Source organism: Dermacentor variabilis, chromosome 11, assembly GCF_050947875.1.
Source record: "Dermacentor variabilis isolate Ectoservices chromosome 11, ASM5094787v1, whole genome shotgun sequence".
NCBI lineage: Eukaryota > Metazoa > Arthropoda > Arachnida > Ixodida > Ixodidae > Dermacentor > Dermacentor variabilis.
Window position 1 is genome coordinate 53,959,705 of NC_134578.1, and position 27,017 is coordinate 53,986,721.

At 45.6% G+C, this 27,017-nt stretch overlaps 1 protein-coding gene and 2 non-coding genes across 6 annotated transcripts in view; 2 read left to right on the forward strand and 1 right to left on the reverse strand.

Annotated features, from left to right (window-relative positions):
- LOC142564420 (phospholipid-transporting ATPase ABCA3-like) overlaps positions 1–27,017 on the reverse strand; it is a 114,240-nt gene that overhangs the window by 32,909 nt on the left and 54,314 nt on the right. For 3 of the 4 annotated variants that reach the window (XM_075675415.1, XM_075675413.1, XM_075675412.1), the window contains 9 exons: positions 25,850–26,005; positions 25,002–25,212; positions 23,718–23,967; positions 21,585–21,676; positions 16,472–16,907; positions 11,633–11,834; positions 4,688–4,955; positions 3,317–3,442; positions 2,667–2,918 (listed from right to left, as the gene is read on the reverse strand). In XM_075675415.1, coding sequence (XP_075531530.1) covers positions 2,667–2,918; positions 3,317–3,442; positions 4,688–4,955; positions 11,633–11,834; positions 16,472–16,907; positions 21,585–21,676; positions 23,718–23,967; positions 25,002–25,212; positions 25,850–26,005 — 1,993 coding nt within the window. The remainder of the gene's footprint in view (positions 1–2,666; positions 2,919–3,316; positions 3,443–4,687; positions 4,956–11,632; positions 11,835–16,471; positions 16,908–21,584; positions 21,677–23,717; positions 23,968–25,001; positions 25,213–25,849; positions 26,006–27,017) is intronic. The other variant, XM_075675414.1, reaches the window with a different exon arrangement.
- On the forward strand, positions 18,163–18,237 carry TRNAS-GGA (transfer RNA serine (anticodon GGA)). The gene has a single exon. It is a non-coding gene; the product is annotated as a tRNA-Ser (tRNA).
- TRNAS-GGA (transfer RNA serine (anticodon GGA)) lies at positions 18,444–18,518 on the forward strand. The gene has a single exon. It is a non-coding gene; the product is annotated as a tRNA-Ser (tRNA).

The following is a 27,017-nucleotide window of genomic DNA, read 5'->3' on the forward strand; positions in this document are numbered from 1 at the left end:
AAAATATTTGAATATTATACAAGTGCAATTGCATTAGTATCCTCCATGAATGTAGTCTGTCTGGCTAGTGTCACTACGGTGATGCCTTCTGAGCAGCCGCTGCAAATTTTCAGCAGATGCATGCTCAGCAGACGTAGCCAGCATCTCGTTTGTCCTGGAAGCAGTGTCATCAACGCGGTCTAGTAGTTTTGATTTTCGGTCTGTAGCAGGAGTTGACACTAATGCGTTCCTTGATCTTCACTGTCACTACGGCCCTAAAATTCCGGCTACAGAATACAGTGAAACTTTGTTAAACCGTAGTTGGCCGGAGCTCGGAATAAGTATGTGCTAAATGGTAGAACTGTTTAACCGAAATAGCATGTGATCGACCACTTACCTGTCAAAAACGGAACTCAGAGAGGGTGAAATGAAAGGGGAAAATAACATGCAATATTTATTCACTTCATGCGACAAGTGTTATTTTCGTTTGATGCCACAGCAGCCTAGCAGTGACAGCGGCCTCAAACTTACTGAAGCTGCGAGACAGCTTTTCAGCCAGCCCCCTCTTCTCGGCAAATACTCGCATGGCAGGTTCCTCGTTGGCGTTACATATTCTCCGTGCACGAGCGCAGTAGCACTGCAGAAGTTGCGCAGTGCCTTTTTCATTGAGGGGTGCTGTTCTCATCACAACGATTGCATTAATGAGGCTGACGTAACGTGCACCTTCTGCCACTGTCGGGCCTGAATCACCCGTGCTGTCGCTTTCCGTGTCGTTTTCATCACTGTTGCTAGCCGACACTTCAGCAACAACAGAGGCAACAATGACGAAAAGTCGAACCTCGCAGCCGACATCTCTTTGCGGTCGCAGCAACGCTGCCGTGCAACTTCGCATTCCAAATGCCTCACACCATAGTCAACAGCAGATATCTGCCGCGTGCCAGTGTGGACTTCTTCGTGTCACATTCGATAGTACGAACAAAGTCTAATTTTTCTTCTATGCTGAGCATCTGGCGTCTTTTTATCCGAGCTTCGGCCGAAATTATGTTGATGATGATGTGCCTTTACGCGCAAACGCACAGGGTGCTTAGAGGCCATTGTTCCGATCTCTGAGGCTAGTTGTTCTGCCGGACGGCCCGATGGAGATGACACACTGCTGTGTTTACGCGACGAAAGGTCCAAACACTACGTGCTAACTGATATGTACGCAATCAGCTGGTACGGTTTATGTGGATACAAAAACATTATGTTCAATGGCCGCTGAGTCGGGGATTTGACTTTACTATTTTTAAAGTGAAATTACTGTTTACGCGGGTACGGTTTAATGAGGTTTTACTATAGTAGCGTCGTGCCGAAATATCGATGAAACGCGGCCATTGTCAGGAGCACTTCGGGAGACTAGGCCTAATACGCCATCGGGATCTCCGGCATCGCTCGAATGAGGGAGCGGGCAGGCTAAAATATAGTCCGACATAGGGTGAGCGCGCGCACACGTTACGTCACGTTGGCGAGAACAGTGTCTATCGTTAGACACGTGGTTCGACACACTGCTGTAGCCAGTGCAACCGGACGCGGCCAACGGACTCCAACGCTCGCCCGTGCGCCAATAACGTCGGACTATAAACGCGCCTTATCTATGTCATTGGGAAGCGGCGCGGCGGAGTGTCGTTTCTTGATGTTGTATGCCGACTTCATTTCTTTTTTTTCTTTTCTTTTCTAAATCTGAACTTCGTAGCGAACTTCGGAGTCGAGTTCCGCATCGCTGTCAGCGCGGGAAACCTCGTTGGCACGCACGGCATGTGCGGAGCGGCCACGGATTGATGCAGACGCCAGCCTAACCAGTGGCGTGGCTAGCTGAGGGTCTCGTGCCTTTGTCGACCAATTACAGCACGCATTGGGGTCTTCTTTTTGAGGTGGAATTTCTTCATTGCCAGTGTGTGGACAGAGCCGGTGGTGGCGGGAAATGAAGATGAGAGACTGCTCTTTCAAATGAGTACGGGCCAGCACGACCGAATGACTGCAGGGGCCATCACGCGCGGTAGAAAAAGTGGTTTTTACGGAAAATTTGGCTCATATTTAGCCCGCACTGGTGCCAAAAACTTACATTACGTCTAACATATTGATTTAGAATGCACAAAATTTGGCGAAGTGGTAGAATAATAGTTGGAAATTCCGAAAATACCACTTTCAACAATATAGATGTTTTTTTCGATTTTTTGTCTCTAAAACCCATGTCCGCCGTTAAGGCTTAGCAGATTCCTTTCACCATCATCATATGCAGGACATCGACGAGCAAAACTTTTTTTGCGAACAGAATTCATTTTCCATAAAACTTGCCGAAGCATTTCGAATATTGTAGAATGAGCTGGAATTTGTAATTTCATTAATAGTTTGGGAGAGTTGGCATGTATGCAGATGTTTACTGCGCTACTGTTTTCTCTAGTGTACTACTTATTACTCTATCGTTCTGCTTTTGTGCAGTATGTTTTTGTTGCCCTTGCATTTCCCAGCAGTGTTTTTTTGTGTGTGTGTGTGTCTGTTTTCGCAGTAAAAGTTTTGTGCGTATTGGTGTTATATAAAGAGTTTATCGCAATGTATATTTCTCTTTGTGCATTACTTCCCCTTGCACAATGTCTCCCATGAGACCTGTAAGGCACATTTCAATAAATAAATAAATGAAGGTGGCCAACCTTGGCAGCAAACCTCGATGCCCATGAGCTGAGATATGGGACAGTAGCTCTTCAGCAGGGTGGGCGTCAGCTTGGCGCACTTGGCTGGATCCCCTCCGATCTCGTGGATGTTGGAGAAACCCCAGGTGACGGCAAATCCAGGCACCAACCGCAAGAACCACATGGACTTTTGCACTGCGTCCTCGTTAATGCCCAGCATAGGGAACTTGGCAAGGAACCCCACGACCGCCATCACAATGCTCAGCATCACGCCTGCCAAAAGTGGAAATACAAGATTGAATTAAAATTAAATTATCTGGTTTTACGTGCCAAAACCGCAACGTGATTATGAAGCATGCTAGAGTGGGAGACCCCGGATTAACTTTGATTACCTGGGTTTCCTTAAAGGGACGTTAAAAGAAAATATTTATATACATGCCATGTAAAGTGGCTGCTTTTCAGTGCTTAGATTTGCAAACGCATGCTCAACACTTCGTGGCGAAATGCGCTACGCATTGTTCCCTCCCCCGCCCCCTCAACCTTGTACACAACCAGCTTCAAGGATAAGCGTAAAGATGGAAGAAATGGGACAGATAGGTGATTAAGACAAGGAAAGTTGAGTATGACAAGCCCTTTAAAATAGGCTTTGTGTGTTTGTAACATCTGTATACCTGTGATGACGTTGATGGTGGTCAGAAGGGAATAGCCGGAAGACGGTTTGTCCTTGACGTAGGAGAAGATGTAGCTGAATGGGATGGCCGCCCAGCCATACAGAAGGAAAAGGAAGTATGTGGCCGCTGAAAATAAAAAGGGTAAACGCACACACAGCATTAACACGGTAACATAAGCACACATTTATCAGACTGCCAACGAAGAAAGATATGCAACACTTCCGGAAACGTTCATATGGTCTGGCCAGCCACAGTGTAAAAAAAAAGAAAGAAAGAACTAGGCCAAATTTTTTTACAATGTTCCTGTCTTACTTCTCATTATCTTCTCTATGAACAAATGATTGTAATACGGAAACTTCCCCGAGGCAATCTTTTTCGATATAATCGAAACTCGATATAGCACTAACGTAACAAATTATTGGACACAATGACAAAAATCTAAATAACGTGAATTTTTTTTCCCCAACGCCGCTAACCAATAACTCGGATGTGAAGGGGACCACCAAAATGTCCTAATGCTATATCGGTGCATATGTTTATAAAAGAACACCAGATATAATGAAGGTATTTTCACGTTAGATGCGACTGCTGTAATAATGTTTGACTTTACCACCAGTTATTTCCAGTGGGAAAACAGGTGTGCTGCTCTACAACACTTCTCTAGTACCCATGCAAAACTCCTGGTACCTAAGAGTTGAGGGAACGATTATCGATCAAGCAGAAGCAGATCTATTTCAACAACAGTTATCAAAACATTGGTTAGCGGCTCCGTTGTCATATGCATAATCGGAGGAGGTTGCACGGCTTTGTGACACCATTTTCTCCGGTACCATGTGGCTGTTTTCTGCGCTGTTCGTGAACATGAGGGAAGTTTTTGTAAAAGGGAACACTGCACAAGGAATTCTCTTTCCTCATGCCTGCTCTCAGAACAGCTGAATTGCTAAACTAGCAAAGCGGGTAAATCTGCCAGCAGCCCCGTAAGGGTGTCAAGCTGGTGAAAGATCACAGCTGCAGACGGTGAAAACCTAAACGTTCAGTATAAGCTCCACCCATAAATGTGCACTACATCTGCCCTCTGCGCCTCCACGCTCAAGGAAGTCCCCAACAGACAATAAATGTTGGAAGACGTTCACCTTCACTGTGATGTCACGGAAATGAGCTCATGTCACTGAGTGGAGCATGTATTCAAGTTCCCTTAGAGTTTAGTAGCAGTGTATTCGCCACTGCAAAAACGAACACATTAGAACAACACCATGTACGAACTCAATGCCACCCCATCATGTGCACACTCAACTGCCAATGGGTCACCGTGTGCAGTCTTGTTCAACCGCTAGAAATCCTGACTACAGCAGCTCCAGACAAACTTTGTACCTGGCACACCAGGACTGGAAGTGAAAACTCCGTTGGGGTTGACCGCCAGGAGCGGGATCATGACGGCTGTGCTGCAGACGGCAAAAACGGCAAAGTCCCAGAGGAACGTGACACCCCAGAAGAGGACGCCCGGCACGCCCGCCATGAGCTGCAGCAGCTTGGACTTGGTGACGCGCTCGTGAATCGGAAAGAGCACGAATGACGAGGACAGGAAGGCCAGCGCAGTGGGCACAAAGACAGCGGCAAGGATGCGGGCTGCCTGGTCGTACTGCGAGAGAGGCGCAAGAAGGAAATTGCACTCCGCTGTCTATGAACAACGGTAGCTGCTCCAGTAGAACAGCTCGAATGAATTGGTCAGACCTGCTTAACACTTTCCCTGGCGTGCCCACTGGGCATTGTTAGCCCCCTAACGATGGTGTCAAACACCGTTTCTAAGACCTTCAGTGGCCCTCACAAGCACGCTGCATCATCAAACCTATAGTAGAAAAACTAGTTTTTTTTCTCATACAGTCTGCCTTTTTTTTTTCCAGCAAGTCTGAGCTTCTCCACCATCTGAAGCCATTAAGCCCCAGCCAGCTAAAATAGATACATACCAGAATTTCAAGAAATGCAATGTCAACAAAATCCGGCAATAAACAACAGTTTACTGCAAGACTTGCAACATTTCCCTGTGTTTTACATCGAGGAACTGCTCTGCCACATTGCATGCTCAACTATGGTGCTTACAGGTAATATTTTGTAGCGGCAGTACTGTTGAAGACAAAATTATGATTTGTTCACAGATGGTGGCTATTGGGTGGCAAAACATTTTGTACATTTTATAATCTCTTTAAGGAAGTTCTCTGGTTAAGTACAATCATATTTTAACAAGTTTTCTGCAATTTCGTTCTACAATCTTGTTCATGGCAATTAAAATTATGTGTAAAAACATCGAACTAATTCATAAAAATTGTGTGGCTGAAAACACAGCTATCCTGCTTTATTTTTGTGAATTACGCAGAATATAGAATGTAATAGTTCCTTCAGAAAAAAATGTATCAAATTATGTGGCCATTTTCGCCACGGTAAAGAAAAGGTTAAAGAAGGAATATGGCGAAAAAGGAAATTGTGGCAGAACTCATCTCACGATGAGTGCCGACGGCAATGTGTTAGAACTGAATCAATATAGCAACACAACGTATTGCAACCGCCAAAACGAGTTACGTATGAGGCGGGATATGCAGCTGGATTTTTCTTTCATGCTTCCCAAAGAACACTCGGCACCATCTAGTGTCGCCGCCGTGAAGCCTGCGCATGGCCTCCAAAAAAGTATGTCGCGCCAGTACGTGTGAATGCCAAGAAATGCTACCCGGCAACCCATCTCTCCCCTCGCGCTTCTTTCCTGGCACACTGCACCATCTATTGGCATTGCCGAAAAGTCTGTATGTAGCCTCCGAGACAATGGGAAGCGTGGCGCTCCAGTGCCTGCGAATGCTGAGAATCGTTCCCTTGCTTGCCACACACTCAGCGGCACATACTCAGTGTTCCAAGTAGGTGAGAGATTCACTGAAGAGCGACGCATACCCAGTGCATTCGTGGCTCAGCCTGCTAATGCGTTGGGTTGCTTTCCTTTAGGAACCCTTGTGGCATTGGTTAGCTCACGCTCAGCCAGCGAGAAATTTAAGCTATCTTTTTCATGACCCAAATTGGTGTCAAGGAGGTTCTTTCAAGACCAACACAGACCAAGTGCCACATAGCGAAGGCCCCAAGTTGGCATGAAAGTGTTTCTTCGAAGAGCAGTACTTAGCCAGTCCCACGTCTTAGAGTGGCCCATAGTGTCTTGAAAGAGATTCTTTGGAGAGCGGCATGCATGTACATACTGCCACACACTCAGCGGCCCAAGTTGGTCCGATGGTTGGTTTCGAACCCTGTTACCTCCGCATAGCAGCCCAATGCGCTACCCGTTTGACCATGAGCTACCCAGTGACCCCGGTTGGTGAGAAAACAGATACATACATGCACAGAGAGGTGGCCCCTGGAAAGTGTGTGAAATACCCTAAGAATGATAATGCATTAAAAATTTTAAAAATGCACAAACTAATTCAAATCTTGGATTCTACATGCCAACCCCATCATCTGTATATGAGGCACGCCCTATGGGAGGGCTCTGGGATTCTTGGCATGCCTGGGGTTCTTGGCATGCTCCCATTGCCCAGTACACGAGTGCATTCCACCCTCATTGAAATGTGGCTGTTATGGCTGGGATTGAACCCAAAACTTCGAGACCAGCAGCACAACGCTATAGCTGCAGTAGGTAAAGAGCCCGCAAGGAAACTCACGACAGGATATGCACCAAATACCGACTGATTTTATCTCTGGAAGAGTTGCAGCCTATGGACACATTCATCACATGATGTCAAACACTGTAACAATAACAGCAAAATAACCTTAACAAAATAAACATCAGCAATTAAAAAAAATTAAATTTGGAGCTTTATGAGCTACAACAACAACCTGATTATACGGCACGCTGTAGCGGCGAACTCTGGATTAATTTTGACCATGTGAAGTTCCTAATGTACGACAAAGCCACGGTACATGGCCATTTTTGAATTTTGACTCCATCGAAATGCGGCCGCGATGGCCTGGATTTGATGCCAGGACCTCGTGCTTAACAGCACTGCGCCACAGTCATTAAGCTACCATGGCAGGTATCAGAAGCTCTAGCAAGTACAAAGTAAAACGTGAGCACAACTCACATTTATTTTTCACAAATTATTTTTTAAAAGCTCCTTTTCATTCACTTTGAGGAAAACGGGTTGATTACTAGGGGAGCAATAGGAAGGCCGAACTTCTTTTTCTTGAAATTTAAGCCAATAGCTCGAAGTATGTACAAGTACCACACTTGCATGAATCTAAAGTGCACCTTTTTTTTTCAAGAAAATGGACTTAAAAATTTTCTGAATGTTAAAAGTGAATAAGCAACAAAAACCACGTTCATAGCATAGGCAACAGTCAACAGTCACAGGCTGTTGACTGTGGTGACAGCCTGTCACCACAGCCGTCAGATGTTGTGCCATTGCCATCACAAAATAGCAACAGGTGTTCATGAAGTTTGCTGTGGGTTCATTTTGCGCTCTGCTACAATCTGGAGCATCATTCTCGGTCAATCACTTTCAGATATACTAGCACTTTCACAAGATTTGCGTCGCTCGGCTCCAAGTATATGTTGGCATATACGGCCGCCAGCGTTTCTGGTGCAGTGCCAAGCTTGCTGTCTGTGCACAGTTTGTGCACGATCTCAGCCGCATACTTTGACAAGTCCGATTCAGAGTCCTGTAAAATCTTGTGAAAGTGATAGTGCAGTTAAACCTCGATATAATAAACTTCAATCTACTGAAATTCGCAATGTAACGAAGTATTTAACTTTTCATAACCTCTTGTCCATAAAACATGTATTTAGAACCTCAATATAACGAAGTGCGTTTGTATGCGATTTCAGTATAACGAAATTTCACTGCCGCCACAAAGGAATGCCGATACAGTAAATGGAAACTTCAGCAGACGCAGATGGTTAAACGACTGAGTCACAAGTGGCTGTTTGCAAACGCACATCTCAAATTGTGCGCAGTGCGACAAGAGCAACCGCCCAAGTGGAGCCGCATCATGTTTTGTATTAAGTCCAAGTGCGATAAGATCCTATTGGGCCCCGTGCACTGCATGCTTGAGGTGTGTGTCAAAGTGTGCGAGGGTGAAACAAGAAAGATGATGGCTTCACGAGTGCCACCTTCCCGGGCGAGCAAAGGAAAGCGGGGGAGGGGAGCTCACTCACAGTAATGTGACCAAGCGCGCGCGCTAGGGGGTGGGTGGAAGCGGAGTGGCGGCTAAGTTGGTGCGCGTCTCGATTTCTGGCACATGTCTCGGCCGTGGCTGAGCATGGCTGTAAGCGCAGCTGAGCACATATGCAGCCACACGCCCTGCTTTGAGGTAATCTGCCACGTGTGCAAAGAATGCACATGCCGAAACGGCATGGCACCATGCAAACTGTCTTACCGCGTGCTTAGTATGGGAGGTTGCATAATCTCAAGTTTCAGTGACCCGTTCGACCAAGGGGGCAGACAAATCATTCACTCCCCGCTGCCGCCGCTTTTCCTGATAGCGTCGTCCCAGTGTGGGAGATGCTATTAGCCGCGGGGGCAGAGTGCACACGAAAACGTGGTCGACTTCGCTTAATTCACACCGCAGAGAACATATTATCAACGAATCTGGCATGACACCGTATCATTCGTCGCCGACTGTTAAATTTATCATAATGAATTGCTTTCTTATTCAAACCTGCCTTTTCCGATTGCCCAATAATTAAAAAAATTCAGCTGGCCCTTTCTGTGAAAGAAAAATTAATCAGTGACTGTACTTATTTGCATAAAAGGTTGAATTTCAATAGAACGAAATTTCAATATAACGAAGTAAATAGCCAGTTTTACCAACGTCATTATGTTGAGGTTTAACTGTATCAGTAAATGAGACTGCTTGAGACTACCGCCCCTGTGTACTTGGCACCTGCGACCAATGAAGTGCAAATGCTGTTGACGACACGCTGCTTTCATTATGAAAGCTTATTTTTTAAAAAAGAGCTTGTCACAGAATATGCATAATGGCAAAGCCTTTTGTGCAATTCAAGAAGACAGGAACGTCCCTGTCTTTTTGAATTGAGCTAAAGGCTTTGCCATTATGAGTAAACCGTACCAACTAGCCCAACAATCAGCCTTGTTGATTCTCACGAAAGATGGCCATGGCCCACGGTTACCTGGGCTAAGGAGGCCACCCATATAAGGTACAGACTGCACTTGCTCAGAATAAAGGTTTATTCGCTCTTCTGTGATGGTAAACTCTGCATTTCTTGTTTTTTCATACAGTTAAACCTGGATGTAACGAACCTATATGTAACGAATTCCTGGATTTAACGAAGTTTTTGAATTCCCCAACGCTGCCCCCATTGAAGCCCATGTATTTTCGACCTTGATGTAACGAACGCATTGCGGCGGTTAGCCTTGAGGTAACGAACTCACAAAGCCGATCAGTCATTACTTTTTGCACTTTTAAGGAAAATTCGGCCGAAGAAATGCTCTAGATTATTGAATTTTAATACTGTAAGGAGCCAGCAGCTACGCGAACGCCAGGGATTGCCGTGATCGAGCAAAGCATGGAGGAAGGAAACTGAGGAAAGGCCCTACCCCCTCTGCGCGCTAGGAGAAAAGTGTGGAAGAAATGACGTAGTAGGTTCTCCACTTTTTTGCTGATTTTTTATTTCTTTGCCATGGCAGCCACGCCTTTCGGGCCACAATGGCGGCTTTGTTTTGGTTCTATGTGCTCACACGTGTTGCTCCGTAGGTTTCGTACCGTGGCAAAGGTGCTGTGTGGCCAGGTTCGCGTTGGTCTCCCTGCTTTGTTGCGCTGCGTTAGCTGGACTGTGCTTTTTGTTTGCCGACAACGCCGCCGTGGCTACAGAAGAAATGTCTGATGCAGCAGTAGCTGAAAGCATGCGAAATCCCAATGGCGGTGATGATGGTGCCTGTGAGGCAGGTCTGTGTGACCTGCCTACTGCAAAGGTGATGAACGCAATGGACGTTATGCATCGTTTCGTCGGCTCGCTCGACGATGAAGGAGCTCTACACGATTTAGCTTCTTTAGAGCGGCGTGTTGTGCCTTCACTCATGCCGAAGAAGCAAGCGGAAATTACGCAGTTTTTTGGTGTAAAATAAATGCTTGAAGGGTGAGTTCACCCTCACGGATATCTTGAGCTATTTGGTTTCGTTTCTGCATCATTCGTACGAGCCTTCACGCGAAACCTGCATGTAACGAAAACCTGCATGTAACGAAAACCTGCATGTAACGAAAAATTGCGAGCTTTTGTCAACTTCGTTATATCCAGGTTTAGCTGTATTGCAAATGTAGGAGGCATGATATATTTTTTCTTTGATAAATTGGGCGCGTTTTACATTCAATTGCAGTTTTATTTCCTTACTTTAAACTCGCAAGAACTGGGTGCACGTTGGGCTGGGGGCGCATTAAAATCATGCAAATATGGTATGTCAGTGCGACACCACAAATTTAAATTTTTCCCATATTTGGGCCTTTCTATAAAGCTAGGTTAACACAAAGAGCCGAATTGCTGATTGTGTCTCGCTGGGCAAAATCACGATGGGCAAAACCGCACCGCAGACTAGCTGCTTGTTGCATCATGCATGGCCGTCAACTGAATAGGTGAAATTATTTGATGTGCGAATACAGCTTTAATGCACGAAAAGTTCCAAGATGTTACTATATTGAGTCATTGCTGTTTTTTTTTACAATGCAATGAAGTCCTTTACAAATAAACAATTACCGGGACCAGAGTAGACATTAAAATAGATGTCACAAAAGCTATGAGCACGAACTTGAGAGTAGTCTTTTGTTGCAGCGTACTTTCCAACTTAACAAGCATCCTGTCACAATAAGAGTGATAGCAGTACTGCATAAACATAATTTACTAGTACAATTAAAATTGCAAAGGCATTTATTAGTCACTGGCGTTCGGGAACGACTGTTAGCGCAGCGGACAGACTCTTGGCACGAGCGGCATTCACGAGCAAAAAGCGCTAAAAAGGACGACCCACTAGAAAGCACTGGAGAGGATGACCCACTAGAAAGCGTTGGAGAGGACGACCTGCTATATTGTTCCAATCCTTCTCCACAAAATTAACATTCTTCTTTAGTGTCTCCTTCATGCAAAAGTGTCAGCATCACAGTCAGCATCCCTGTCAAGCAACACAAATGACAAAGGACATGCCTCTACATTTTCCAGGCCAACCTTGGGATACACTTACATGCTACAGACAGGCTTCTGACAGACAGAGAAATTATGCATCTTCTATGCTAGAAATGTGGCTAATACTGGCTACCGCCAGTGAACCAGCAGGCACTTACCGAAGCGACACCGATCTGTTCGGAGAGCTCACCAGGCAGTGGCCAGTTGGTGACCGACACCCTGGCGGTGGCGTCTTCGGAGACATATCGCAGTGCAGCCGTGTGCGCCAAGTTGAGAGACATAGAGCCAATATGGTACGGCTCGCCATTGTACCAGGCCACGGCTTTTGCATCGTTGTCAGTCTGACCACCTACAAGGTACCTGCATTTTGCAAACGAAATTGGCAGATGAAATATTCACCATGCTATTTTCAGTAATCTTATGACAAAATAAACTACCTTGTATATAAAGTGTCCTAGTTAACGATAGCCAAGTTGCTCAATGAAAAGGCAATATTCAAAAACGCTGTGAGAGATACACTTTTAAAACCTATGGTGTTCAGTTGCCACACCTCTGGCGACTGCATGCCATATGTCTTATAATTGCATCTTGCACCTTCTGTTTTAAACAAGGGTGTGTGAATACTTGAATATCACTGAAATGAATAGCAAATAATCAATAATTCCATTCATGAATCGAATACCTATATTCGATTTTTCATATATTTGGTAAATTCGTTGTGCAGCCCATCATGCTCGATGCCATCCTAGGAGCACTTCATGTTGTTTTTTTACGCAAAAGGAGTGGACTTTCTCGCTTTGAGCGATCTTCGACATCGGCCCAATTCACACACACAGCTTAAACACTGCGCTTCGCAGCATGGCGCCGCATCAGCCAGGCCAGCCTCTGTCGGTGCAAAGTTCGTCTAGGTCAACAGGACCGATCGAAACAAGAATGTGACGCAGACAGAGGAAACGGCAGCAAAAGTGGTGCTTCTTTTATAAAGTGCAAAGGCATGTGTGAAGATAGAGCCAATAAGCCGCCAATGGGCACAAGGATTGTGTTTAATACACAGCAACAAACTTCATGCTGCTTCAACGGCCATCAATCTGACCTGCACGCGTGATCTCGGGACCGATCACTGATGAGCCCTCTGTACAAACATACTAGAGGCAAGCAGCACTTCGCAATGGCTTGCAGTCTGTTACCACATTGGCCAGCGACGAATTTTCATTACGGCAGCCACGCGACACTCAGAAGGTCGACAAACCGCCTCACAAATGAAAGCGAGCATACAGGATGGCAGCGTACAAATACGGCTGCCATCTTTGCGACACCGTAAGTCAGCCTCTCATTCCGATGCCGTTCATAGGCTCATATTGGTGTCTTTTTGTAGCTTCGATCAACCTGTCACAAGGCTAGCTTTGCATCTACAAAGTGGGTGAGAGAGTGTCATGACCTGGTTGCATGCATTTGCATGGACGGCGGATAAACAGAACAGGGGTTGGGGGGGCGGGGGGGGGGGGATAGGATTGCATGAACTAGCCATGACACTCCAGAATTCACAATGTTTGGCAGATGGCAAATCACATGCCAAACCTGACAATGAAATTGTGTGGACGGCACCTGTTTTTTGCCATCAGTGACAGCTACGTGCGGAGCGGCCATTGAACCACGTGATGCACGGTCGTTTTGTTTATTGCAAAGATTGGCCTTACGATCTGTGACCCATAACCCAGCTGTCGTAAAGTTGGGATGGTCCTTATGCACCCCATACGCCCGCGTAATGAACATGCTTTTTTCCCCAATATACCAAAGCAAAGATGGGGAGTGCGTTCATTATGTGGCATAAATTTCATGGAGACATTTTGGAAACAGCAAAGATTGAAACGTAAGACTGTAATAATTTGGAACATGTACATGATAACTTATCTTTGCAGTTACAATACGCGTATACCATTTGCAAACCGTAACTTCACTCTGCATTGGAACCACCAGACCTGACGTTCAGGTTGCGTAATCTACATCGTAGTTCCACCATAGAATAAAGAACCAACGCGTCAGCTACTTGAAGTCGGTGTGGCTTAGGCCAAGAACGACAGAAAGCTGAGTTAGTTGGTAAGGATACAAAATGCAAAGAAGGGGTAAGGCATGCAGACACAGACACAAGAGAAGGGAAGTGGACAACACGAATGCCGACTATCAACTGAAGGAAGCACCGAGGCGAAAAAAGAAAGAAGACACAAAATTTATCTGCACATGCTCTGGAATGGTATAATCTCGTGTCAATCGGATAAGCGTGCCAGTCTACGTGAGAGGTAACTGTTAAGGCATTTGATCTCTTCCTTATGTAAGGTAATCAAAGGCTGACTCATGCACGCACTTCCACCATTGTTGATATGCCATGCCTCAACCATAAGACTCGCATCTTCACATGACAGACTCAGACGCCCAAGTTAGATGAATGCACAATATTGTACAGGCATACGAATGAAGATATGCATAACGGGCGCGCACTTTGTTCACATGACAGATTGATTTAAAGACATGATGCCCATGCGGGCGAGCACTTTGTCCCCATTACAGATCGTGTTCAAGATACGGCAGCCGCGCCGTAAGCAGTAGCCACTCTCTCACCTCCCCCCCCCCCCCCCCCCTATATGTGCCTCGCGCGCAAAAGAAGACCCTCACGCGCGATATTGAGCCAGAACCATATGCCAACTCTCACAAGTCAGTTATCAGCCCGTGGCGACACAGCAAAAGTACATTTTATACACCCAATTTTGAGATAAATTGCTGCTAATTTCGTCCACTGCAGCTGATAGTCCCTTGTATCGCAGTACGTTAAAAGTGAACTTCATTGCATTAATAAAATAGGTAGAACAAACTAAGGCTGAAATATGGTCCGTTAAATCCAAAAGTCTGCTGTACGTGGATTCGTCGTAACAAGCGCAGAGTGCATAATATTCAATAATATTTAAAATTTTTGCATATTCACACACCTCTATTTGAAGCATTAAATTTTGTGAAGAATTTAATATTCAATTCAATATTTGGCTTTATTCTTTATTCGATTCAATATTCAATTTGAAATGTACTACAGTAAAACCTCGTTAATTCGGATTTCATGGGACCAAAAGAAATGTCCGAATTAACCGAATGTCCAATTGTCGAGAGTATCAAGAAAACAATAAACAAATGCTGACCACGTCAACACGCTTTTACTTGCTGAATGAATGAGCCAATGCCGTTTCTATTTTGCATAAAAGCAGTGCGGAAGCCACAGCTCGTGCCCGATTAGTGCTCGCAGCGGCGAAAGCCTCGCGACTTCCTTCACAGTGCGGCCACGGTGCACATCTTCATCTAAGGAGGCTTTTTACTACCATGCTATATTTTCACCCATGCTGGTCGCTGTCCATCTCGATGTAGCCGGTGCTCTTCATCCTCGAAAACTTGTGAAAACTAAACTACTGTTTGCTGCAACAAGTGCGGACGAGACCGCAGTCGCTATAGACGCGATCATGGATGGCGACTACGCAGTCATAAAGGTACGCGGCCAACGCAGTGCTATGTGCGGCGGTAAACGCAAGAATAAAGGCTTCAAAGGCACAAATAGGCACACAGCGTTATGGCATTGATGTCGTTCATGCAAAATTTCTACTAATGACTATGGCGATGTGAACTCCGTCGCTTTGTTTCGGTGGACGCTAGCGGCACTTTTGTTCTTTTGTGCCACACTATTGCGCCACTACAGCAGTTGCCGAACTCCGAGAGTTGTCCGAATTCACTGATGTGCAGCTAAATATGTCCGAATTAACAAGAGTTTCACTGCATTAAATAATGCATACGCCTGACGGGACCAAAGGACGAGTCCGAATTATTCGATCTTCTGAATTAACGAAGGTCAAATTAATGAGTTTTTACTGTGTTCAGTATTTTCAAACTTCTCATTTTAATCTTTTGTTGTTGTTGTTAAACAGCTTGGCTAATGTTAGCTGGGACACAGTATATTGCAAATCAATAAGAGAAAATATCAACCATGTGGAAATCCAAACAAGACACAGTTCCGGGACAATAAAGACTTCAAGTGATTTACAGTGGGCAAACAAGGCAAGCCTCAGGCTGCAGTTACGTTGGGACAATGGAATATGCCTTCACCAGGACTAGCTGTCGTCAGGACACTGCCCTGTCAAAGACAAATCCTGACAATGACAAGCCATAATGAAGACAGCTGCCTTGTCTAAATGTTGGCTCCAGCTTGAGGCTATCCTTCCTTTTCTCGCTACTGATCAACGCTAGATCTTTAGAAAAATTTTGAACGTCGAAGGTTTAAAGATCAAAATGTTCACAACGCACCAATGCATACAGCATTTCTTTTCCAAAAAGCCAGACATCAAAAGCTAAAACAACACTAGCAAGAGTCACCCCAAGCAACAAAAACTGTATTTGAATTATGTTCAATATGAGCAGCCATGTTCAAGAGTAAAAAAAAGCCATGTAGCAAACATGCGTTCAACCGAAGGCTTGGTGGCAGGCATGTCATGAAAGCACTGTAGTACAGCACAAATGGGGCACAGACATAATGGAGGATGCAAGGACATGTAGGAAGCAAATGCAGTCACAAAGCAGCACTCACAAAGTAGCGCACGAAAAAGACATAGGACATACACAAGGAAGACACTAGGAGGGCGCACTGAAGACGGGAGACAAAGTGTTGGAAGTTGTATGATTGTGCGTGTGCCCTCGTCAGTACATATGAGCCTGTAATGAGGCTCCCACGAGTTCAGTAGCAGCTGAAAAAAGGTACACTGAAACATTCACTAGAGGAAGTCATTGTAGCTAAAAATAAGACAAACACAAAGAAGCGACAGCTGGACAGCACGAATGATAAAGCGCCAACACTGTCCTATCTGCCTGTCCTGTCTTCAGATTTTCATTACCATCTTATTGCACCACAATGACTTCTCCGAGTATCACCCAATGTGCCCATCAAGTAGTTTTGAGTAACAATCACTCACTTTCCATTGTACTCTGCAAGGCTTTGCCGGGCCACGTTGAGAAGGAAGTCATTGGGATGTTCCACGTCCTTCTTGACCATCACTCTTTGCTGAGTCATCGCATCAATGAAATCCACCCTGCCCAGTGGCGAAGTTCCGTTGCTGAAGAAACCGTTCGTGGAACCGGCATAACTGCCGACGTCATAAACGAGCTTCTTGATGGTTGTCGCCTCGAGGTCCTGGATGTCAAGCAAGGTGTACAGGAAAAAGAGGACCACGGGGATGACAATGGCGAGGATGGGAAGGAAGTACTGCCGCTTGGTGGCATGCCACCGCTTCCGAAACAATGCCGTGGCCTGCTGCGCAAGCAGCGGTAGGCCACTTGTGCGTTGGAATGTTGGGTATTCGTCGTCTGCAACGCAAACGTACCGGCACTCGTCAACCTTCTTCCAAAGCGCTGTGGGGAGAGCAAACGGTGAGAAGCAGATTACAGCATCGAACAAGGACAGAGCAGGACATGTCCTTGTAAGGAAAGCTTGCCAACATACAGTACAATGTCAACAGAAGACCTGTACTGACTTTTCACTGGAAGTTGGCAATAAGGTACAATGATTTCTCCAGCGTCCAGCTCTGTCTGTATTCGTGCTGTATTCTCCGAGTAACTCCTTGTCACCCAGCCTCAATTTATAGTCTTAACTCTTTAGAAAGGACTTGACATTTAAGTCAAGCTTTACAAGAGAATAATGGTTTTAGATGTCCAAAACTGTTCCTTACACTACGAACAGAGCTTCTGAAAGCAAGAAAGTGATGTAAAGTTTGGACAGGTTTAAGGCTGCAATGTGAAAGTACTATGTCAGCTGCCATGCCTCATTTATGATTAATGAGTTGTAGTCAACCACTAATAATTAAGAATAAAATGCAGTTTTGGGAATAGTGCTGATTTCCCATCAAACTCATAGACTGAAACCATCAGTCCTTATCCACAAGCAGCATTCTTGGGTCTAGTAAATACATACTTTTCCGTATCACAGGTCATGCTTGATACTAAAGTGTATATTGCATCAAGTTGAAGAGGTAGAAATTCTCTAACAAACAATGTGTTTATAAAAAATAATTTCAATAAAAAAAAATCTTGAAACAAAAATTTTGTAGAAAAAGAAAAGTTATATAAACATATCATGGTTGCTTTGCACAAGAAAACCTTGAAAAAATTTCAGAGCAAACATTTTCAACACAGAGTACCTGTGCTTCCAGAAACTATCCTTCTGAATAAAGGGAAAATCAGACATCCACCCGTTCGTAGCAATTGCTACAAAGCTACAACTGCTACAATCTCTCCACCTTGCGGGTTTCCCCAGAACCACTACGTCAAACTCTTGCCTTCACTTTGTGTTGTCGACAAATTCGACTTCACCCTGCCATCTGCTAGCCGCCTGGTTAGCTCAGATGGTAGAGCGGCTGCCCCAGAAATGCGGTGGTCCCAGGTTCGAGTCCCGGACCAGGACGAATTTTTCTTCAACTATGAGGTTTTTCTTTCGAGGAACCCGTATGGGTTTCCTTTGTAGCAATTGCTACGAACGGGTGGATGTCTGATTTTCCCTTTATTCATTACTTCTCTCCACCTTGCGGGTTTCTGCAGAACTACTACGTCAAACTCTTGCCTTTGCTTCGTGTTGTTGACAAATTCGACTTCGCCCTGCCATCTGCTAGCCGCCTGGTTAGCTCAGATGGTAGAGCGGCTGCCCCGGAAAGGCAGTGGTCCCGGGTTCGAGTCCCGGACCAGGACGAATTTTTCTTCAACTATGAGGTTTTTCTTTCGAGGAACCCGTATGGGTTTCCTTTGTAGCAATTGCTACGAACGGGTGGATGTCTGATTTTCCCTTTATTCATTACTTCTCTCCACCTTGCGGGTTTCTGCAGAACTACTACGTCAAACTCTTGCCTTTGCTTCGTGTTGTCGACAAATTCGACTTCGCCCTGCCATCTGCTAGCCGCCTGGTTAGCTCAGATGGTAGAGCGGCTGCCCTGGAAAGGCGGTGGTCCCGGGTTCGAGTCCCGGACCAGGACGAATTTTTCTTCAACTATGAGGCTTTTCTTTCGCGGAACCCGTATGGGTTTCCTTTGCAGCAATTGCTACGAACGGGTGGATGTCTGATTTTCCCTTTATTCATTACTTCTCTCCACCTTGCGGGTTTCCGCAGAACTACTACGTCAAACTCTTGCCTTTGCTTCGTGTTGTCGACAAATTCGACTTCGCCCTGCCATCTGCTAGCCGCCTGGTTAGCTCAGATGGTAGAGCAGCTGCCCCAGAAAGGCAAGTGGTCCCGGGTTCGAGTCCCGGACCAGGACGAATTTTTCTTCAACTATGAGGCTTTTCTTTCGAGGAACCCATATGGGTTTCCTGTGTTGCAATTGCTACGAACGGGTGGATGACTGATTTTCTCTTTATTCATTATTTCTCTCCACCTTACAGGTTCCCGCAGAACTAATATGTCAAACTATGCTATGTAAAAAATTTATTGCGACATAAAAGAAAACGTTCACCCTATTGGCTAACCTTACCGCTATGCCAAGGTCAACTCTCCGCCAACTTATCATGCTAAACTCGACTCCCTGTACAGCCATCGGCAAATGATCCTAACTGAAGGAGGTTAACACTGTATAGATGAGAACTATGACCTTTGGAACATGCAGGATATCTTTATACAGTAAAACCTCGCTAAATCGAACTAGGTTTATTCGAAATCCCGCATAATTCTAAGGTTTTCAGCGGTCCCAACAGTTTGCATGCAAATTTTGCCAGATAATTTGAACAGCCAGCGTGCCCATATCCGAATAATACGCCAGTTTAAACCATGGCCACCGTGATTTTTCCGTGCCATCGTGATCCGCAACAAGAAAATTAGTGTGCCAGTATCTGAGGCCAGTATAGTTGCCGGAGTGGCAGTCAGGTGGCACTTTAAATCAAATTTCTGTTTCCGGTGCTTTTTTGTACCTCAGCGATCTGTACAGAGCTACAGCTGGTTTTGGAGGCTAGCTTAAGTTGACAAAGCAACAACCAGGTGCGGCTAGGTTGAAATTTTTCTGGTTCCGTTTCCGTTGTTTCTTTGTCTAGCTTGTGGCAGGCACTGCTCGTAGTGTTTTGACTGTTCGGTTCCGCGACCAGACGTGTTCTGTGCTCTGCTAGTTATTCTTGACCACGTGCGCGGTGTTGGTGTTAAGAAAACGCCGAAGTACAGAACTCTGACTCTCTGCCAGAAAGTGTGCCTAATTGAGGAGGCTGAGAAATGGACGAGCTCCAAAACACAGCTGGCAGAAAAGCACAAGGTGCCTTTATCGACCCTTTCGACAATATTGAAGAATAAGACAAAGATCCTTGACGCCTATGGGAAGACGCACTTCGACGAAGAAAACGGTGACGAGAGCAATGGATTGACCTTTGCAGAATATTTGAGTGCAGAACTTGATGTCCAAATGTCTTATGCCGACTTGGAAGGAGAAATATGTGACAACGGGCCTTCCAACGAAGGTGAAGGCGATGTTGAGCCCGCCCGAGCACCAGCTTTAGCTGCAGTCGTTGAGTCGCTGAACGTTGTGCGCAGTTTTGTGGAGTGTAGCGGCGGTAACAGTGAATTGCTGCACACTGTAAGCAGACTGGAGGACGCAGCCTACGGTGTGGCTAACTACCGCGCCAAGCAGTCACGCATCGATGACTACTTCAAGTGACCGTTTTTCAGGCGAAATAAAGGTGCAGTGTTGATACAGCCACGTTTCATATGTTTGTTTCTCGTTTTTCGTCCATTTTTGATCATTCGAAAGCCCTGTTAATTTGATGATTTGCCGCGGTTCGACCGACTTCGAATTGACGAGGTTCCACTGTATCAACACATGGGAGCTACGAAGCAGTTCAGCGAAGAAAGCCAAACTCCGTCCTGAAATATGACTAACTGAAATTGTCTTCTGCATCAGTGCTGCTTCCAAAGTCCATGAACTCGCGTGCAGACACATTGGTACCTGTAGAAATGCGACATTTCTGTTCATGAGTGGCGTACGACACCGATGCCATCTTGGAAAGTACAAGTGCTTATCATGCCAACCCCGCCTGTTCTCTGGAGGCCCCTTAAAAATCCATGTGCAGCGGAAGACAAACCAAAAACCGAGACTAAATAGATCCTGAATACATCTATAAATGGCGCTAGCTGTCCAAGAGTGCTCGGAAAGTGGAAAAATAGGAATTCGTAACCATCAATAGCAAGCTATCAATGAGAAAAGGAAAGTGTTGAGATTGCCAGTGCAGATTTTGGTATGTACAGCAGGCCACAAGATATTACGGACCACGAAATCTGAGAAGAAGCTGCATATCTCAGCAACCTCACACTGCCGCCTAGTATTTGCATTTTGGGCCTCAACTAGAATATGGTAACACTGTCATGTACCATTTTACTGGCTACTGCTACAGGCTGCTCGGGAATTGAACGTTTTCCGAGATCCCGTGGCACATAAACTTTTGTGGCCGGATGTGCCCATGCCAATGACCCTGTTAATCACAGGGTGTCTATACTGTGGAATAATAGCGCAGTACCGTACAAATACAATTTTCGCAGTAATGAAGTCGTTTCTGAAGATAAAGCATTCAAGAAACTGAATTTTGGGGTTTTACGAGCCAAAACTGAAATCTGATTATGAGGTACGCTGTAGTGGGGCACTCCAGCCTAGTTTCGACCACCTGGGGTTACTTAACATGCCCCTAAATCTAAGTACAAGGGCATCATTGCATTCCACCCCCATCGGAATGTGGCCGCAGCGGCTGGGATCAACCTGCGAGCTCGAGCTCAGCAGTGCAACGTCATAGCGGCTAAGCTACCGCAGCAGGTCAGCATGACACAAAAAAGCATGGAGCACCCTAGACTGATACACTATTTGCCTTCACCATGTCCAGCTCACAAGCTATCGCAGAGCAGACAAGTGCAACACCCAAAAACTGAATTAAATGAAACGCACAACGAAATGCCAGCTCTGTGAGAAATCAGGAAGGGACCAGTCAGTTAACCGGACGCACCATTTATGCATGGCTCCCTCATTTAGGTAACCCTCTTTACAAAGGAAAGGGCAGCTAACAGCTGTGGACACACACCTTCCACCAGGCCGCCCATGCGATCGGTGCCATTGTGAGAGCTGGACGATGCGCCGCTCGTCTCGAAGCTGATGTCTGCCAACTCGCCGACCCTGCAAGAGACAGGTCAGTGTGTATCAGTCACAGCGCACTCTTGTACCTGGGTAGTTTTAAAGATGAAGCTTTTTTTTTTTTCTAACTCTCCCAGACTTTCCCGATAGTGGCCTGCTGGGTGCTGCTGCTGGTGTCTTGCCAAATAGATCACACTTTAAAAAAAAATGAATTATATCGCCGATGGTGGGATAGCACCTCGGTCACCCAACACAGCAGCCTGATGCTCTACCCATTAGCCACAATCGCATGTATGTGCTTCAATCATGCCATCTAGCTCTTCGAGCCAAACTGCATAGCATGGGTGCGCGACAGCACATGAATACGCACCAGTTTCCTGTACACCAAGGACACAGGAATGAAACGGGCAAATTAGATTAACCACTTCACAAAAGCTTCACACAGATTTCAAAGTACGCATTGGATCTGGATAAAATTTCTTTTTCGTTTAGCTGTCAGTTTGCTTCACAGCATCAAGTGGATATGGATGCTGGCGGCTATGTTTCTTTCTCCCCTGACCCAACCCAAGTGCTTCCTTCGTTTGGATTCCTGCTCTACAAACAAACAGCAAGAGTAGCGCTAACATTTGATGATGATGATGATGATGATTTGGGATTTTTATGGCGCAGCAGCCGTGCAGGCTATAATGCGCCAAGCACATAACTCTTAACACAACTCCAAACTCCTAACATTTAACCTCAAGAGACGACAGTCAAGCCTCTTTTGTTTATGCCAGCGCAGATAAATGGCCACAAGAGGAAGCTAAACAAATCTCCCGTTTTATGCAGTCAATTCAGCTTACACAACTGATTGATTGTTTGATCGACCGATTGACTGACATAACAATGGATTAATTTAATTACATTGCATTGCTCTAAGGATACTCTACGTCCCATTAGATCATGATCTACTCAGTGACCAAAGTTGGCATGGAGGAGATTCATTGAAGAGTGGCACAAACCCAGTGACCAAAGTTGGTCCGACAGTCGGTTCCAAACTCGGTTGCATCAGCACATTTGCCTGATGCTCTACCAATTAAACCACAGACTAGGCAGTGACCCAAGACAGATTGAATAGACACAATGGACACATAGACATACATTCCCAAAACAATGCCAACTGCATTTATTAAAAAAGGTTCCAGAGATGATCTTTATCACCTCTACTAGAATATTGTTGCTCTTTAGATTTGTCAACTTCTGATTGTTGTGTATCAAGTTCTTATGCAAATCCGACAACTATTCAAACCATTTCCTACAAAATTACCCAACACTATTACTAAAGTAGAACACCGTTGGTATATTCTTCAAGGGACTGTGGAAAACAAACGTAACAGCCGGGAAAGCATCAGTGAGGAAGGCGGTAAGTTGCCACAGTACTGTCTGAAACGTGCTATGTTCCCTAACAGTGGCCCCTTACCACTCCTAATATGCTTCACCGCATAACATGTCTGTATTGAGCCAAAGCTGATTTTGGCGAGCCGGCAAACACAACCACGCCACAACACGCTTATCGGGGCTGGCGACTGCACATGTCTCGCATTTCGTACTTTTGCATTTGCTTGTGCACCACTACATTTACGATAGTGCTGCACTGGAATGCAGCGTAACATGCAAGGACATTACAGAATGGCAACATATCAAATGGGAACGAATACGTAGGTGTCAATGGGCTTTAGGTCGGGACTCCGAAAACGCAATGTAGTAGCTGGAAAAAAAAACAACAGTGAGGAGCTTATGCATGGCATTCAGCGGTATTCGCTTCGACTTTTTAACCATAAAATTAATATTCACAGAAGCATAGTAATCTACTAATGCAACTCCACTTATTTTTCTCATCCTTCAATGTATACCAAATGTACAGTACACAAGTGGCTTTGGTTCTGTGCTTCCATAAAATGTGAGCACCAAACTGTGGGAATCAAACCCTTGACCTCATGCTGAGCAAGAGAATGCTGCATTCTTTGTGCTACAGCTGCAAGGTTGCCTCAAGTGTTAAACAGCCACTGCGGCATTTTGAAAATTTGAAGATCTGAAAGAGTACCTGATGAACACGTCCTCCATGGTTGTGACCGATATTCCAAGGCTAACGATGCCGAGGCTCTCCTTGTTTCCTTCAAGGTTCTTCAGAAGCGGGATGACATCGGACGCTGGTGGGAAGCCGAGGTTGAACATAGCTTCATGGCCAATGTCCGAGGTAAGCTGGGCTGCTGGAATGGCTGAAGTGACCTTTTCCGTCACTACACCGAGACGGCAGCCACTTCCTTTGGCAATTCTCATGCGGTAGCCCGTTCCTGAAAGAGAAGGCAAAGCCTGCTTTCAATGCACTTTTCATTGCGTCAGTATCCTCCTTTCAATATTCCTTAGGGCATTTTTGCTAGCTTCTGAAACTCAGAGGCTAACATGAAGAAAGGTTGAAAAAAAAATGGATGCAGTGCAATGAGCAATGTTAAAGGAAATTATAGGGGTAATAGCTGTAACGCTAAACAAGGATGGAGAGAGGACTTGAAGTGCAGAAAGGAAATCATGCAGATTCCGTGTACTAAGGCAATTGGTGGAAATAAAGCTTTTATTATGGAAGACCTTCAGCAAACATGCCACTCAATAAGTAATTAGGTGACCCCAACCTCCACTGCTCTCACACCGACTGCTCTTGCACCGACTGCTCTTGCACCGACTGCTCTTGCACGGACTGTTCTTGCACGGACTGTTCTTACACGAACTGCTCTTAGACGGACTGTAATTAGACTTTTTACGAAATGCTGCAACATTGAGAATGGCGTGAGTTAAGAGCATACAACAAGGTCCACATGAAATACATGGCAACTTGTGAATGTTTTGCCCAGATTGCACTTCTGTCAGGTTCAGACTAGAGAGGAGCTAGCAGTACTGTGAAAAGAAAATTTTTCTTTCACAGCTAATAGCAATCACCACACCACCATTTCGTGTTGGGGGTGGGGGACAGCTGCTGTCACCAGAAAGTTTTTTTGATGACAATATGACTGGCAAACAAACTTCCTGTGTACACTGCAGCTAACTGTCATTGTGATGCTTAATGCCACTGAAAATGCATGCACAGATGCAACTTTGGTGTAAAAGCATTAAAAAAAAAAACTTAACAGGAAGGCTCTACACTATTCCTGGCATTAACTTCACCTGTGTGACTGGGGCATAGAGCTCGGGGGCCTTATGCTAGTTGCTCACAAGATCGTGAACAAGGAATCCATAGCGACCATGAAACATCATTTTTGACTTGATTTCTTTCTGACGAGTGCTTGTTTCGATACGGCACGCAGTCGTTGGTGCAAAGTGGGGGAGCCAAACCAACCGTATCGCTTCTTGAGGAACAGTGGAGAACCGCAGCACTGCAACCTGCCGTGGGCCACGAACGCGATGCGATCACCCAACGCGTCAGCCTCCTCCATGTAGTGAGTGGTCAGCAGGATCGTCTTGCTCCTGCGCAGGTTCTGCAGCAGCGTCCAGACCGCGCGACGTGCCTGTGGGTCCATGCCCGCTGTCGGCTCGTCTAAAATCAGGATCTGCGAGCGGACCCAAAGACCACGAGTGAGGACAAGACTCTTACGGCATTTCTAAAGCGAAGCTTTCTTTGCAAACCTGCCCCCTCAGATTTTTATGACTATGACTGCTGGGCACTGCTGCAGTCTTGCTCAATAGGTCACAACCAAAACAGAGACAATACCCATTTCCAAAAATAATAAATAAATAGGCATAGATAAGCATAAACAAGGGCTTTTTGCAGCTCCTTTACAAAGCTCACCTAGCAGCATCTATTCTTTTTATGCTTATTAAGCCACTTCTTTGAGCACTCCTGTCTACCAAAAAGAACTTTACAGGGTTTCGAAATTTCGAAGAACCTACACGAGCTTGCCCCTGCTTCTGTGTACTAAGCTGTCTCGTGTCAGCTGTGCATGGAGGTGTATGGGCCAGTCCTGTACCACACTTTTTGTCAATTTCTTTCTTTCCAATTCAAGATGCTCACACCACTTGTGTTACGGCTTGCCCCAACAAGCTTCTTTTGAATTTGCTATTTGTTTGCGTTATGAGAAGGGCTGATTACACAGCCATTGCTTATGGTACAGTACAGCAGCCAGCACCACAACAGTTAGGAATGCAACCAGAGATGGCACAACAAAAACAGCTCCAGCGCGGCCTCACCTTGGAGTCTCCGATCATGGAATTGCCGAGCGAGAGCTTGCGCTTCATGCCACCCGAGAGGTCCTTCGCCAACGCTGAACGTTTCTCGGTCAAATCAACGCTGGTGAGGACGTCGTTCACGTGCGCCTTCCAGCTCACTTCTGGGCTTTCCTTGAGCTGCAAGTCAAGTGAGAAATGACCACGTTGCCTAAAGTCGCAGACCTATGAGGCTAACATGCAAAGACGGCTTATTTTGCAAGAGTAAGAACATCAAACACCGATTGCTTGATGGACTGACTGGAAGTGACATCTTAAGCAACACAACTAATATGATGGACGCCACAGTGGGGTCTCTGAATTTATTTTGACACCCTGGAATTCTTTAATGTGCACCCAAAGCATGGCACATGAGTGTTCTTTTGTTTTTTGTTTTTTTGCATTCCGCCCCATCGAAATGCAGCCGGCGTGGCTGGGAATCGAATCCATGACCTTGCACTCATCAGCGCACTGCCATAGCCACTGAGTCACTCCGAAAGGCGACCATCAAGCACAAATGCAACGCCAGACAGGGATGAAAGAAATAAGCCAAAATCATTAACAAACAGGAATAGATACTTGTGTACCAATATGGCAGGATGTTTACGCCTGAAGTTTAGACCAATGCAATCACTACAAAAAATGTGTGGGACTAAATGAGATGCCTTGGCACAATGCTACATTTATATCTATGTAAAACCCAACCCACTCCAAAAGAGAACACCTGTTTAGCACTCCATCATCGATCAGTACACCACCATATGACATAAAGGCCTGGATGACTATGCATGTATGGGGGTGGGGGGGTTAATTTATGCGTGAGTTGCCAGACATACCACCCAGGTCTACGACCGAATGAGTTAAGTCAGCAACCACAGGGTGTCCTACTTCTAGCCATCTTAAGCTGGTTTGAAGAATGATGCAGCGGAGTTAGCAGCGCCTCCCAAGTGCACATCCCACGAATTGGAGCCATGGTCCGGGCAGGGGAGACACTTGTACCCGTTTAAGCGGTGGGTCTCCGCCGGTGGTGGGATTCAAACCAGCCACCTCCCGAAGCCAATGCCGGCGCCCTAACCACTCCGCCACGACTTCGGTTACGCATGTATAGGCGCCTGCCTGAAACTTCCTATTAGGCCCTCTATCTTTGAAAAAC